The 15,570-nt window shown below is 50.4% G+C and overlaps 1 protein-coding gene across 1 annotated transcript in view; it reads left to right on the forward strand.

Annotated features, from left to right (window-relative positions):
- The window catches only part of CIB4 (calcium and integrin binding family member 4), a 47,959-nt gene extending 32,403 nt beyond the window's left edge, over window positions 1–15,556 (forward strand). Inside the window, exons 4-7 of the mRNA XM_081797306.1 lie at window positions 3,166–3,307; window positions 13,038–13,147; window positions 14,010–14,098; window positions 15,526–15,556. Of these exons, the coding sequence (XP_081653432.1) occupies window positions 3,166–3,307; window positions 13,038–13,147; window positions 14,010–14,098; window positions 15,526–15,556 (372 nt within the window). The remainder of the gene's footprint in view (window positions 1–3,165; window positions 3,308–13,037; window positions 13,148–14,009; window positions 14,099–15,525) is intronic.
- Window positions 15,557–15,570: the final 14 nt, after the last annotated feature.

Below are 15,570 nucleotides of genomic sequence, written 5' to 3' on the forward strand. Positions count from 1 at the left end.
CGCCTGAGTGGCTCAGTTGGTTAAGCGACTGCCTTCGGCTCAGGTCATGATCCTGGAGTCCCGGGATCGAGTCCCGCATCGGGCTCCCTGCTCAGCAGGGAGTCTGCTTCTCCCTCTGACCCTCCTCCCTCTCATGCTCTCTGTCTCTCATTCTCTCTGTCTCAAATAAATAAATAAAATCTTTAAAAAAAAAAAAAAGAAACACATATAATTCCTCTTAAAGTCTGGCGGCTCTTTTAAGTCCTCTGCCAAGAGATAACCAGCAAATCTCTACGTGGTTCGAAAGATTTTCAAAGTCACTTCCCTTCTGATGACAAATCATTGTCTGTGTTTTACTATGCTTTAAGCTCTTTAAAAAAAAAAAAAGCTACCCACACCACTGCATCCTGTACCACTTTGTGTACTTCCGGACTTAACCTTTTGACTATGGTAGCCTGCAGGAAGTTTTGTGGGGCATTGGTTTCACAGGTGTGGCCATCCCTGCACCCTTACCCAGAATCCTTTTCATCATGGAGCAGCCACTCCATCGGTGATTACACCCAGACAGTTTCTCCCATAACTGGTGTCTTCATTAAAGAAGTAATGTACTGTTCAGTCAATATCGCCTCTTTCCATTAGTCGCTCTCAGAAATGTGGTTCTTCATGTATTTTATTATTGAAACAGAATCTAGGAAAGCCATGTGAGAAACATCTGTACTTTTTTTTCAACTATTTAGCAGACTTTCCACAGCGTGAAATGTGTTCTAATGTTTATTTCCCCCACATCTTCCAACAGTATCTGTGGTCACTACATTTTGTTCTATGCACTATTCTTGTTACCACCAGCTTCCACGCCAACTGCCTTCTTCCCAGTCTCTAGAAGACAAGGGGTGTGTGTGTGTGTGTGTGTGTGTGTGTGTGTGTAGATAACAGAGTCACGTGACATGGGCCTAAGAGAGAGTGGATTGGCTTCCTAGCAACCATCCCCTCTCCCCATCACTCCCAGCAAGGCCAAGAGTGGAGGGGGGCCCCCAGGGAAGGGAAGATTGGTATCTCATTCCCTGGTTGGATATATGCTTAAGCTCACTGCTTGCCGGTCTGCCTTGTCCCTGTCTGACCACAGGAAATGAGAATTGAAGCCGGGACTTCAGTTATGTCTGCCTAGATTCTCACCGTTTCTACTACCAAATAGAGAAGAACTTGTATTTTAAAAGGCAGAGGTTCTGGCCCTGACATTTTCTGGTTGATCACCGGCACTTGCATTACAAGCATTATCTTCCATTGTAGTTTCTTTGCGGGAATCTTGTTAAGCCACCATTTGCGAGAGTTAATTGAGTTAAAATTTGGCAAAGTAATTTGTGAAGCCACTTAGCTAGACACACGTGACCTGGAACCCAGGGCAGGAGTTAGCCCTTATCAGCATTCGCCTGAGGCCATCACTTTAAGCTTTCCAGGGAGCAGGGGTGTGGAGGTGGGGAGGGAGGGGCAGACACTGCAGGAGCTTGTTTGGAGGTTCTAGCAAGGCAGTCCGGATTCTCCAAGCCCCTGGCCACTCCTGGGCCATACATATGTATATATATATGACCTGTCACCTAGGGACCTTATTTACAACGTCGATTCCTAGGTGTATTAGTTTGCTAAGGCTGGTGTGACAAAGTACCACAATTACGTGGCTTAAACAACAGATATTTATTGTCTCACAGTTCTAGAGCCTAGCAAGCTGAGATCAAGGTGTCTGCAGGGTTGGTTTCTTCAGAGGGCTGCGAGGAAGAATCTGTTCCCTGCCTCTCTCCTAACTTCTTGCGGCGTGCCGGCCATCATTCCTTGGCTTGTAGATACCACACGCCGATCTCTGCCTTCATCTGCACAGGGTGTTCTCCTCGAGTGCGTGTCTCTGTGCCCAAATTTCCCCTTTTAATAAGGACACAAGGGGCACCTGGGTGGCTCAGTTCTTAAGCGTCTGCCTTTGGCTCAGGTCATGATCCCAGGGTCCTGGGATTGAGCCCCACATTGGGCTCCCTGCTCCACGGGAAGCCTGCTTCTCCCTCTCCCGCTCCCCCTGCTTGTGTTCCCTCTCTCGCTGTCTCTCTCTCTGTCAAGTAAGTAAAATCTTTAAAAAAAAAAATGACACAAGTCATATTGGATTAGAGGCCCACCCTACTTCATATGCCCTCATCTTAACTAATTATATCTAGAAGACCCTGTTTCCAAATGAGGTGACATTCTGAGGTACAAGGGGTTATGACTTCAACGTACAAATCTGGGGGACAGACACAATTCATCCATGATGCTGGGCTACACCCCAGACCTTCTAAGACAGGACCTCTGCGGGTGGGAGCTCACACTTCATGTTCTTAACAAGGACCTTAGGTACCTTGTTTGTTCACTAAAGCTTGAGAGGTTACATGGCCACCTGAGGTGACACAGACTGTTCTCTCTCCCACCTCAAATACATAGGAGCACCAAATAAAACTAAATCATAGATGTCAACATGTAGCTTAGTTCAAAAGAAGTGAAGAAGAAATTTTCATGTGCCATAAATGGAGAGATCAAAACTAGAGGGCTAAGCATTGGCTATTGCTGAGAAAACCCTAAGGAGTGTTAGACAAGGATACAGGCCCCTAGAGGCAGTGGCGGACGGGGGGTGGCGCTGGGGCTCAAATGCCCTTGAGGGAGGTAATAGGCACACTGGGTACTTGAAGCAGAGGAACTAATCTTTTTGCATGAAGCTTGGAGACTTGAAAAGGTACCTTGTCAGTGAAAGTCAGTGAAAGGGGGACTAGAAAAACCAACCAGAGATTTGTTTCAACTAATTAAATATTGGGCAGATTGGCCATTCAGATCTGCTATGTGAACTCACAGAATCAAAGAGCTTTCTTAGCTGAGGTGCATCTAAGGAAAAAGAATTTGGGTTGGTTGAGGGGAGGGATGGGGGTCATTCTAGAATACTACAGCAAAGTTGGGATCTGATAAGGCCCACCAGCAGGCAAGGAAGAGTTTAGAACAGGCAGGGCTGGGCCCCTGAGCAACTGGGGGAAAGAAGTACCGGTAGGTGGGAATGAATTAGGTATACTGAAAGCAGAGGAGGATGCCAGGGAGGAATTTGCCATGCTTCTGATAGATAGGTGAGGGCCAGGGAGGCATGAACCTGACATTGATAGGCCTCCCCCTCCTCCTCTCCCACAGGTCAACCCTTTCAGAGACCGAATCTGCAAAGTGTTCTCCCACAACGGTGTGTTCTCCTTTGAGGATGTGCTGGGCATGGCATCTGTGTTCAGTGAGCAGGCCTGCCCCAGCCTGAAGATCGAGTACGCCTTTCGCATCTATGGTGGGTTGCTAAGTGGTGGTGGTGGGTGGGGGTCAGTGCCAAAGAGTAAATACCAACCTAGAATCCATCAACATCAGGTCACTGGTGGGATGATGTTCCTTGGGATTCACTTGGGTGTTTATGGATATTAGCATGTTTCTTGAATTCTACAGATTTAAAAAAAATGGTGGTGAACAACTACTTCGATGGATAGATGCCCTCCCTCCATGCCATAGGAGGCAAATGGAGCCACGGGTGTTGTATTTTGTGGTAGCAGTGTAGGCAGGCCAGAGAGAGATTGAGGACTACATATGGGTATGAGGGAGACATGCTTGTTTTGTAGGAATTCAGAAATTTGAACACCAGAACTAGCTCAGCCACAAAATGGCTGAGAAGTCTTGGACAAATCATTTCATCTTTCTGGGCCTCAGTTTCATCATCTTTAAAATGAGGTGTTTGAGAGAGATCATCTCTGAGGTCCTATGACATTTTTTGGTCTCTGGTTTTGTCTGGATTAGCCATAAGATACTGCAAAAGTTCTGCTCTTCAGTGGGCTCATGTTCCCTTAGCACAGCTGAGATGCCTGGAATTCTCCAAAGAAATTAAAAGGAAAGAAACAAAGAAATCTTGGGAAGTTTTCAAACAGACCATGTACAAGGCTTCAAGCTCATTGTGACAACTCCTTGGCCCCAAAGGACTTGTACATTCAGGCTTGCATAGTTTGATATTTCATATGCTTTTCCTTCCAGCCAGGTCCTCACTGTCTCCACACAGTGGACACCATCTTATTCTTGCCTTGCCCAAATGGATTTGGATAAAATGGAGTGGAGGAGTTTTAAGCCTGATGGACCTGTGAGGGCTCAGGTTTCTCATCTGTAAGAAGGACTTAATGATATTTTTGTAAGCCCTACGTCCTCAAGCTTAGTATCCAGTAAACGCAAATGAAATCACAGATTCCCCTGCTGAGAATAGCTGAGTAAGCTCTTATCATACTGTCACTTCCACAGACAGCAACTACAAACTCAAAAATATATATATATGTATATATATACACACACACACACATATAGGCGCCTGGGTGGCTCAGTCAGTTAAGTGTCTTCTTTCAGCTTGGGTCATGATCCCTGGGTCCTGGGATTGAGTCCTGAGTCAGGTTCCCTGCTCAGCGGGGAGTCTGCTTCTCCCTCTCCCTCTGCCCCTCCCTGACTCATTCTTTCTCTCTCTAATAAATAAATAAAATCATATATACTATATATATATGTATATATATACATATATATATCTCAACTACCTGCTGGCACTAGAATGGTACCAGAAGCAGAGAGTTGACATTTAAAAGAAAGAAATGGTACTGGATGGTCCCCTCCCCTTTTTATAAACTTTTTTTAGCCTAAAGGTGGCTTTCAGTGAGGGGCATCATACAGGACTGATAGAAACCTTGAACTCTTTCTGACTTGAAGAATCAGACGGTTTGGGGCAATTTTCCCCTGAAAAGTGAAAAGAAGGGAGAGTCCATGAAAGAAAGCCAGACAAAGGAGCCCAACATCTGTGTAGGAACATCTGACCTCTAAACCATATATACAAGGGCAGACTCAAAGCAGCTCAGGTAAGGATAACAGAACTGAGATTTGAGTGGCCACCGCATTTGAACAAGGTCCCTCTGTGACAGGGTTTGCACTTTAAGTCCTATCAATTGCCTGATAGAATAATAATAATAATAATAATAATAATAATAAAAAATCAGCACTCTTTAGAGGAATATAACAGAATCCAGACAATAAATCATTTATAATGTCTAAGATACAATCCAAAATTATTCAAAATACAAAAATTTTAGAAAACCAGAAATGTCTGAGCTACAATCTAAAATTATTCACTAGACAATTGAAAATATAAAATTGACATGTTCTCAAGAATGGAGCCTGACTCTGACATGACCCAGATGTTGGAATTAGCTGATAAGTCTCTTAAAACAGCTACTAAACCTTGGCCAGTGAGGTAAAAGAAATTCATAATGGAAGAAATAGGAGGAATTCTCAGCAGAGAAATAGAAACTATAAGGAAGAATCAAATGAAAATATAAAAGTGAAAAATAAAATATCTGAAATAAAAATTCCCTGGGTGGGCTTAACAGGAGAATGGAGATGACAGAGGAAAGAGTCAGAAACCTGACTCTGAAGATAGTTCAATATAAATAATCTAATCTAAAGAACAGAAGGAAAAGAATTAATGGGGAAGAAAAGATATTTGAAGAAGTAATGGCCCCACATGTCCTAAGTTTGATACAAGACATACTTTTACAGTGAACTTTAAGCAGAGTTAAGTACAAATGAAATCACATACCCAAATTTAATTGGCTTAGTGGTCCCTACCTGTTCATTAGTCGTCCTCCTTCCTTACCCCAAGTACTTCTGGGGATCCCCAGGGAGTTCTAGCCTACTAGCTGCTGCCCCTCTCTGTCAGGACTCATGCCGCAGAGTACTTGCTGTGCTGTTCCGAGCCGCTTCCGCCTCCAGTCAGTACTCTTCTGAATGGGCAGCTCTTCCTGATGCAGAGTGCTGGCCCAGGCTGAGTGCTCTCATCTTAGCCAAGAGTCTTCAGGTGGCAAGTAACAGGGACCTACCTGTGTAAAAGGCAATGGATGAAGAACAGCAGTATATTCGTTTCCCTTTGCTGTGTGATAAATTACCACAAACCTAGTGGCTGTAGATGACACATTTAAAATCTCACAGTTTCCATGGGCTAGGAGTCTGGCACGGCTTATTTGTGTCCTTTCCTAGGATTTCACAGGGCTGCAGTCAAGGCTCTGTCTGGGCTGCATGTGACTGGGGAGGAACCCACTTACAAGCTCACTCTGGTTGTTGGCAAGTGCATTTCCTTGTGTCTATGGAGCTTAGAGCCCTGGCTTCCCACTGGCTATCCGATGGAGGCTGCCCTCAGTTTCCAGAGGCTGGTCTGTACTCCTTGCCACATGGGCCTCCCCTGACATAGCCACTTGCTTCTTCAAAGACAGCTAGAGAGAGTCTCTTGAGTGCATATGCTGGTAAGATAGAGTCTTATATAACATTGTAATCACGGAAGTAACATCCCATCACTGTTGCCAAATTCCGATGGTGAGATATAAGTCGCAGTTCCCTTCCACAGGAAAGGGACATGGAGATTATATATGCATAAACACCAAGAGGGGCTTATCATGGAGGGGGGAGGGCTCTAGAGTTTGTCCATCACAAGCAACATGGAACCCGTGGGAGAACTGAAGCAGCCTCCCGAGGACGCAACTGGCAAGTGGTCAGGAAGTGAGGCAGCTGCTATCTTCTTTTCTCTCGCTGGCTGCCTGGTCTCTCATCTCCGCTTCTCTCTGTGCATTTGCTCTTTCTGCAGACTTTTATGCTTCTGTGCCTATGGGCCAAAGATGAACACCCTGGTCCCCCATTTTCTCAGGAGAGGCTGATGGCTCAGCCAAACGCATGATCTTGCTACTCCCAGGCTGGGTAAACAGACTTGTCCAACCAACCGCAGCCCAGAAGATGCAGAGTCACATAACAAACACAGCTCCCAAGGCCCACTGCTGGGAGTGGGGACACTTCTCAGAGATGGTAAAGTGTGGGCTGAGCAGATGTGCCCAAAGATGTCTGCCTCAGCTGTCTTTCCATGGTTTCCAGAGCTAAATAAACAAAAACACCCAAACCTTCAGGGAGCTACAAGAACAGCAGGTTCTCTTCAGGCTTCAAGGCACAGGAGCTAAACTGTGCTCAGCTGAGAAGTGGGAAGAATGCCTTCACTCCCAAGAGGTCAGACTGAGCGCCTCAGGTCAGATCAGGGACCAGATACCACGTGTCCCCTACGCTGTCATCGTGTCCTCCTCCAGCCCCTCTCTCCAGGCCCCCTTGATGGGTTTCCTTCCTCCTTGAGCTCCAGCACAAAAACAGAAAGTGCAAAGCCTTCATGCAAATCAGCTGTGCAAATAGATGCCTGGGGACTCATAAACTCCAAGGCTTCATCAGATATACCCAGACAAATCTGAATTCTCTTTGGGTTCAGAAGATTTGTTGCCTTACGGAGCTGTCAGCAGGATTAGAGATGGGACACGTGAATCTCTGAGCCCGGTGCTTGGTGCGTGGGAGCTGCTCAGTACATTGAGGTGGGAAGGGTAGCAGTGAAGGCAGAAGAGGAAGAAGAAAAAGGAAAAGGAGAAGGCGGTAATGGCCCTGGTGAGCCTTCTTAGCCAAAGTCCAGAGACTTAACTCGATGCCCTAACGCCTTGGTCCTCCATGAGTGGCCCATGCACCAGCAGCGACATTGCCAGGAGGCCCATTAGGAATGCAGACTCCCCAGCCCCCCAGCCCTGCCACACACCTGCTGCATCAGAGTCCACATGTTAACAAGACCCCCAGCTCGGTCCTCCACATCTTAAAGTTTAGGAGACACTGCTCTAACCCATTGGGTCTCAAACGTGATTGCACACTGCAATCATCTGGGGACTCAAGACCCACGGCTACTTGGGCCCCAGCTGCACAGATCTGATGTAAGGTGTGCCCTGGTTGATGGGCTTTTTCAAAGCTCCCTGGGTGATTCTTAAGTGCAGCAGAGTTTCGGAGCTACTATACCAGTTTGGCTTGCATTCAGTTATATGTAAGTGTCCATGTTTAAAAAAAAAAAGCCTGGAATTAGGCCGTCCAGAGCCAGGGGGAAGTAGGCAATGCCTGGCTCCTTCCAGCCCCCCTAATCTGCCATCTTTAGTATGGGACTGTTGTTCTCATCATCACAAGATGGTGTCTGTGCCTACAGGCTTCTCATCTTCATTCCAGGCAGGAAGAAAAAAGGACGGGAGAAGGGATAAGAACCAAATGAACATTTGAAGGCACAGATGAAGTTGACTCTTCTGTAACAAGCTTTCTTGGACGCCCCACCCAGCAGCTTTGGACTGCTCTGTACAGAACCATGTCACATGGCCACAGATAGCTGCAACAGAGACTGGAAAGCTGGGTATTTTAAACTGAACACGGCATCACCCTGGACAGGAATTGCACTGGTGTTCATAGGAAGGAAGGGGGGATGGCTCTCCGTCAAGAATCCAGCACCTGGGTTGTACCTGCTGGGCTCCAGTTTCTGCTTTGAGGGACGTTCCTGGCCTCCAGTGGATCGAGCCCCCACCCTCTCTGTAAGAACTTTCACCTGTCAGAGACCAACACCCCAGCCCTGTCTTCCTGCTCCCATCGGCTGGGCTGCCACCAGATGTGAATGACCTTCAGGCAGGTGCCAGAGCACCAGCGGGAGAGTTTGCCACACCGCCCCAAGACCTGACCCAGGACGGAGGGCTGGGAGAGGCAAGGGAGGCAGCCTCCGTTCTCCTGCGAATGATGGTGGAGGCGTGCCCTTCCCCACTCAACCAACATGGGCTGATTTCTGTAAAAGGACTTCGTAAATTGCAAGGAGTAACAGGACAGGGAGGTTGGGATGGTGATAGCAAGAGTGTTCTGGGGGAAACCTGAAGGCTGAGCCCCGATTCTCCAAGCTCTCTCTAACCTCCCTGTTGTCGGGAAATGGCAAGAGGTAGGCCCTCCCCCATTCTCAGAATGGCCCCGCTGCAGGTCTGAGGCTGCTGAGTTTGCAGGGGCTGGCCAGCCGCCCAGAGCTCCCAGCCCCCACCCCTTTCCCAGTTGTCTCTGCCCTTGCACCCCCAAAGGAGGGGAACTGTCCAGGACTACATTCTACTCCAGCAAATGATTCTGTTTTCTGATGGCCTGGGACCAGAGCCATGTCACTTTGCTGCAGCCTCTGCATATGGGAGCTGGGCCAGTGGGACGCCTGGGGACACTGCAGGGTCTCTGGGAGAGGCTGCGGAGCTTCTTACCAGCAGTGCAATGTCACTGCGGCTGCCCCCTCCCTCCAGTCCTGGTGCCGGTCCCTCGGCCCCTCCACCTGCCCCCAGCCCTCACTCATGATGTGTGATAGCAGAGCTGCGCAGGGAGAGCCTGGATGAACGGCTCAGGACTTCACCTCCAGGACCTGGGGCTGATAAACAGTTGGCCAGGGGGGAGACATCTGCTTAAGGACCGGTTTGGTGAGCTGTCCTTTCATATCCATTTCCTGTCCAGGGGGACGGAGACAGAAGTCTGAGCTCTACCCCTGAAGGATCCTGTGACATCAGGACACTTGCTCCCTCATTCCAGGACCAATATAGCTCTAGCTTTCGTTCTTCAAAGCGAGAGATTACAGTTTCCAGGGTTGGCATTTTCAGTATTTAACATCCTCAAATGGCATAAAATTGAGCCTCTACTCTACCTAATGAGCATCTTCTATATTCCAAACCCCATGCCAGAAGACTTCCATGCATTTCCTTATTTAATTTTCACAGCGACTCTGTGGAGGTACTGTCAGTCTGTTTATGGATGAGGAAACGGAGGCTCAGGCCATGCATTAGTTTGGGTTAAATTTGGTGGCAAATGACAGGGAACCCCAAGTGGTTGACACAAGATAGCTTCCAAGATCTCTGGCAGCTACGTGTTATTTCTCTAACGTGTAGAATCCCAGAGGCAGTTGTCCACGGTGGTTCTGCAAGGTCCGGGACGTAGGTTTCTCCGTGGTGTCACTTTATCCTCTGTCCCCAAGGTCGCCTCAGTGTCACAAAGAAGGTATAGCCTTCTCTTTAAAGACGTTCCCAGAAGTTGTCTGTGCCTCTTCCGCTTGCATCTCACTGGCCAGAACTCAAACGTGGGGCCACATCAAGCAGCAAGGGAGGCTGGGAAGTATAGTGTTTAGACGGTCACACACCCAGCTAAAAATTGGGTGCTTCATTACAGTGAGAGCAGTTATGAGTGAGTCAGAGCACAGACTTCCCACAAAGTTGTAGCGCCTGGGTTTACTACCGTCTCCATCATTTATCAGCGTGTGACTTTGGATAGTTCATGCGTTCACTTACTCAACAAATATTCAGTGAGGGCTTACTCTGTTCCAGGCACTGTTCTAGGAGCTGGGGGTACAAGGGTGCCCAAAAACACAAAACTTTCTGCCCTCGAGGAATTTACATTCTAGTGGAGAGAAACAAAGGAGCTAATGAGTGAAACATACAGTGTGTCAGGTAGTATGGGGCGCTGGGAGAAAAATAAAGCAGGGAATGGGACAGGAAGTGCAATTTTAGGCAGGTTCTGGTGAGAAGCTGGCATTTAAATGAAGACCCTAAGGATCTCTGGGTGAGTGTTCCAGGGAGGGGAAATCACAGTGCAAAGGCCCTGAGGCAGGATCGAGCCTGACCTGATGGGGAAAATGCAAGGAGGCAGAGTAAGGACAGGGCGGACTTTGGGGAACACTGTCGGGACCTGGGCTTTCCTCTGGCTGAGATGGAGGCTGTGAGAAGTGGTCCTGAGGTGGGGATCCACAGGACCACAGGCTGCTGAGGGGAGAACAGACTGAGGGGGCAGACGGAGAGGAAGCACACTGGTTAGGAGGCTGCTAAGGTAACCCTGGAGAGCGGTGATGCTGGCTGGGCCATGGTGGGGGCAGTGCAGCGGGGAGGTCATAAGGCTGGGTCCACTGTCTCTCCAAGGTGGAGCTGGGCGGGTCTGCTGACAACTTAGCCATGCGGAGCGAGGCAAGGACACGGTCAAGGATGACTCCAAGCTTATTGGCCATTGCCCATTTGCCAAGAAGGGAACAGCTGAGTGCAGCAGGTTTGGGGCCAGGGAGGAGGGGGGCACGTCAAGAGTTTGGGTTTGGACCAGTTGAACTTGAGGGACCTATCAGACCTCCAAGTGGAGAGGACAAGAAGGCCTGTGGATGGATACGTGCACCTGGAGTTCAGGAGAAGCCCAGGCTGGACATAGATGTTTAAAAGGCAAGAGGTGAACTGAGACTGAAGAAGTGAGTATGGTTATTTAATCTCAGTGCGCCTCACTGTCTTCATCGGTGTTATGGGGACTAAATGCAGTAGAAGAGAAAGCACTTAGATCATTGCCTGGCACATCTGTTTGTCGTGGTGGCATCGTACCTGCCTAAGCTTACTGCCCCTACTTACTGCATGGCTGATGAGTGGTTCAGGGGCTGTGCTGGGGTCCCCAGAGGAGGTAGGGGCCACGCTGGGGGTTCTAGAAGAGGCAGGAGCTGTGCTGGGGTTCCCAGAGGAGGTAGGGACATTCTCCCAGAATGCCTCCCTCGGCATTCATGGCTCTATGGAGTTCAGCCTGCCTTCCACACTTAACCTCTGACCACTCTCCCAGACCTCCAAGCTACTGTTCCCCTCACCCCAGACTGATCACTCTGGTGCTCTTCCTTCTCTACCACTGTCCCTAGCGACCCTGGCACCTCTTCTGGTTGCCATCTCTGGAGGCCCAAACCCTTTAATCCTTCTCTGATGCCTCTTCCTCCAAGAAGTCTTCCTCATTCAGACCCCCAACCCCCATCAGACATGAACTTGCCCATCTGGAAACCCTTGGAGCCCTTGGGATGCCTGTTCTTCTCTCCCTGGAGCCAAGCCACTCAGGTGCCCAACTGTCTCCCCTGCACCCCCAGACTGGGAGCTCCAGGCAGGCAGGAACCAGTCTGGTACATCTGTGCACGGATGCCGGGCTTGGGGATGGGCACCCAGGAGGGACCTACGTGTCTGCCGAGTGCAAACGAGCGAGGCGGAGGCAAGAAGCAGGTGCTGCAACAGGAAAACAAGGCAGCCCTAGGCCACCGGTGCCGAGGAGAGCAAGGCTCATGCTGGGAGGACAGGTCCTGTGTTAGGAGCTGCTGGAGCTCGAGGATGGAGCCATCCTGGGCCTGAGGGTGTCAGGGAGACTTCACAGGGAGGCAAGGGAGGGCAAGCGCACGGTGAGTCAGAGTACCCCAGGGCTTGGAGGAAAAGGAGGAGGGCACTCCAGGCCGGGGGCTGCCTTCGGCAAAGGCTGGGGGTAGAAGCACTCCGGGCCTGTAGAGAAGACTTGCAGCAGGCACTGAGAGGCCCAGGCACACCCTTCCAAGGCGCCTCTGTAGGGAACTGGGTTAAACACACCCGGGGCGGGGGGGTAGGGGGCCGTCCAGGGTGCCAGGAGCTTGTGTAATGCCCACATTTTGTTGTTGTTGACATACAGTGTTACAGTATTTTCATAGGAATGACCATATTTTTGAACTCAAAAAGGAGGACTCAAGGTCTGACAAGGGTCAGGGTGCTCCCTGGAGTGGATGCTGGGCATTATCCTCAGCACAGGTGGGGCAGGTGCTCAGGTCACCCTGCGCAGGGCCAGGAGCAGGGACCTGTGCTCAAGGCCAGGCGTTCCCAGCTCCCGGTCACCAAACCATCTACTGGCTTATGAGCTCTGAGGTGAAGATTTTCATAGCACGGTGGGTGACGCAGGCTTGGGGACCAGCCTAGCTGGGTCCAAATCCCGCCTCCCACTTACCGGCAGCGTGGGCCAACATCTCACACCTCTGTGCCTCAGTGTCCTTTCGGCAGAGTGAGACTCATAAAAGGTTGACTGTGAAGATTCAGTGACTGAAAACAGGTGAAGCTCTCAGGACATGTCTGAGCGGATAGTATGCGCCCAGTGAATGCTCATGACTATTGCTGTGTTTATCGTGTTATTCAGCACCTCCTGGGTCTGCAGCAACCCACCCCCCCCGCCCCCTTTGCTACTTGCCTGCCCAGGGCTCTCTGAGGGCCAGGCTCGAGGCCCGCCTGGGACGGTGGGGCTCTGTGGGGCCATGGTTCCCTGGACTCCTGGGAGGCTGAGGAAGCTCCCCTTTCCTCTCACACTCTGCCTTCTCTTTGCAGATTTTAACGAGAATGGCTTCATCGACGAGGAGGACCTGCAGAGGATTGTCCTCCGACTGCTCAACAGTGATGACGTGTCCGAGGACCTGCTGACTGACCTCACGAACCACGTGTGTGCCCTGGGGCCACACAGGCTGGGTTGGGCCAGGCCATCCCCCAAAGCCCCTGGATGGCAGGCAGGGTGGGGTGTCCTGAGGGATGGGCACACGGCTGGAGGCAACTATCACCCAAGCTTGCGTCTTTCCTCCAAAGTCCTTCCTTCCAGGGTCCCCAAGAGCAGGTGCCCGAGCCACCCACTCCAAAGGGTCCTCCCACCCACACTGCAGTCACTGTGGGCAGGTGGCCCGACAGCAGCTTAGCCTCAGATGGACACATCACCACGTCCCCTTTCCCACGTTATCCCAGATGTCCTAGAGTGACAGTCCAAAGTGTGACAGGACATGAAGGCAGCCTCATGAATCTGTTTGTCCTAAGACCATGGGAACCGTCAAGTGCTTGTGGTCTGGATTGAAACTAGAAACAAAGATAAAACCATGAAAGGTCATCTCTGCCTCCTAGACCTGACAGGGCCCCTTGCAAGTACTGGCCCCTGCGTTGTGACCGGATATAGGTGTGGGTGGGGGATGTCACCCTACTCACCTCTGCACCCATTTTCACTGCCAAGTTTGTGCTGGAGGCACGAAGGGGACTCTTCCCATGAGGTCCCAGACAGACCTCAGTGCACATAACCTTATCTCTGCATCTCCATGTCTTTGTCTGGGGTGGGGAGTAGCCGGGGCGGGGGGTGGGGGGGTGGGAAGAACATCTGCCTCAAGGGAGGGAGAACTCACATGCATGTTAAGCACCTAGCAGAGAGCCTGGCCTACGGGCAGCACTTGGTGTGAGACATTTTCCCCTCCGCCTGTGTCCCCATCTCACTTTCTCATACTGGGCTCCTCTCTGCTCTCTGGCTCCTTCTGCACCCCTGGCCAGGTCCTGAATGAGTCGGATCTGGACAATGACAACATGCTGTCTTTCTCAGAGTTTGAACATGCTATGGCCAAGTCTCCAGACTTCATGAAGTAAGGTGTTCTGGAGTGGGGGAGGGGGAGAGACCAGCATAGTGGGGGGGGGGGCCCAGGAAGAGCCAATGAAGCCCCTCATCTTCCCAAGGAGGTCTGATTCTTTCAGAGTCAGCAAACCTGGAGCTTTGGAGAAATTAGGTAACCTACATTTCCAACCTTTAGAAAGAAGGAGTGGGGTTTTAACCAGAAAAGGCAAGATTACATTCCAGGCTCTGCAAATGACGCGGGTGGTCCTGACTTCAGGTACTGACCATCTAGAGCTGGCCTGGCACACCGGTGTCTTCCCCCCAGGTACAGGGGCCTCTAGGACTGACCGGCGGGTGGCCTTTGCCACTGCCCGTCCTGCTCCCCTGCCCCCACAACTCCAGAGGTCACCAGGAGTCGGGGATTTGCACGGGGGTGTGAAGATGTTCGTCATGGAGTATTTCCAAACCTTGTTTCGGGCAGAAGGGGCATTAATGGTCTTGTATCTTGGTGCAGACACCCTTGAGATGATTGGCCATCTCCATATTGCCCAGGCCATGTTTAACCATCTTGTTTGGATCCTTCCAGTTATGGGGAAAGCACCACCCCTGGAGGCAGCCCATTCATGATCGCACAGCCCTGTTAGAATGCCCTTATTGGGTGGAGTTAGCATCTGTTTGCATACGTCTGCCCTTGGTCTTATAGTCTAGGTGAATTTGATAGCAAAGAATGCCCACGCGTGATGGTTGAACCAACCAATCAGAAAAAGAATAAAGACAACTAGACCTCAGAGAATACCTGGTCAGGAACCGAAGACAGTGTATTTTCTCTCTTCTCTGTGCCTGGAGTCTCTGCCTCTCTCCTCAGCTCCTCTGCACTTAGCTCTACATGCAAACCAGAAATCTCTCCTTTGTCAAACAGGAGGCCACTCATGGCCTCCCGGCAGCAGTCGGTCACTCCAAAGTAGTATCTCTCAGCTCTGACTCCAAATTCCCAGACAGAGAATCCGATTGGCCCGAGTCGGGTCAGGTGTCCACCCCTCTTCCAGTCACGTGGTGGGAGGAGAGGGCTCTCCAGGCCAACCCCGCTGCTTTGGGGCCCAGGCCTGGGCAGACCCTCTGAAAGACTGTCCACACTAGGAACCACCCCAACTAAGGGTAATTCCTCTTCTTCCAGAACAGCTCAGCACATAACTGAGGCCAGAATCCTGTCCTCCTTGCCTTTCTCTTTGAATCTCTCCCATTTCTTTCCATTGGTTTTGGCACCACGAGGTTCTGACACTCTTCGCTTTCTGGTGATGCTAAAAGGAACATAAGGCTTTGGGAGGGTTTGCAACAATTGCAAACCGGCCATCCCAGAGAGAGGGACGAGAGGGGGCCTCCAGGACCACTATGAACCTGGAGAGTGGAGAGCACTTGAGAGCTGTAGCTCAGGGTGGCTCATGGGATGCTTTCTCTCAGCTCCTTTCGGATTCACTTCTGGGGCTTTTGATGTGGCCACAAATA

The sequence above is a fragment of the Leptonychotes weddellii genome, chromosome 10 (genome assembly GCF_054177405.1).
Source record: "Leptonychotes weddellii isolate Sample4059 chromosome 10, ASM5417740v2, whole genome shotgun sequence".
Lineage (NCBI taxonomy): Eukaryota > Metazoa > Chordata > Mammalia > Carnivora > Phocidae > Leptonychotes > Leptonychotes weddellii.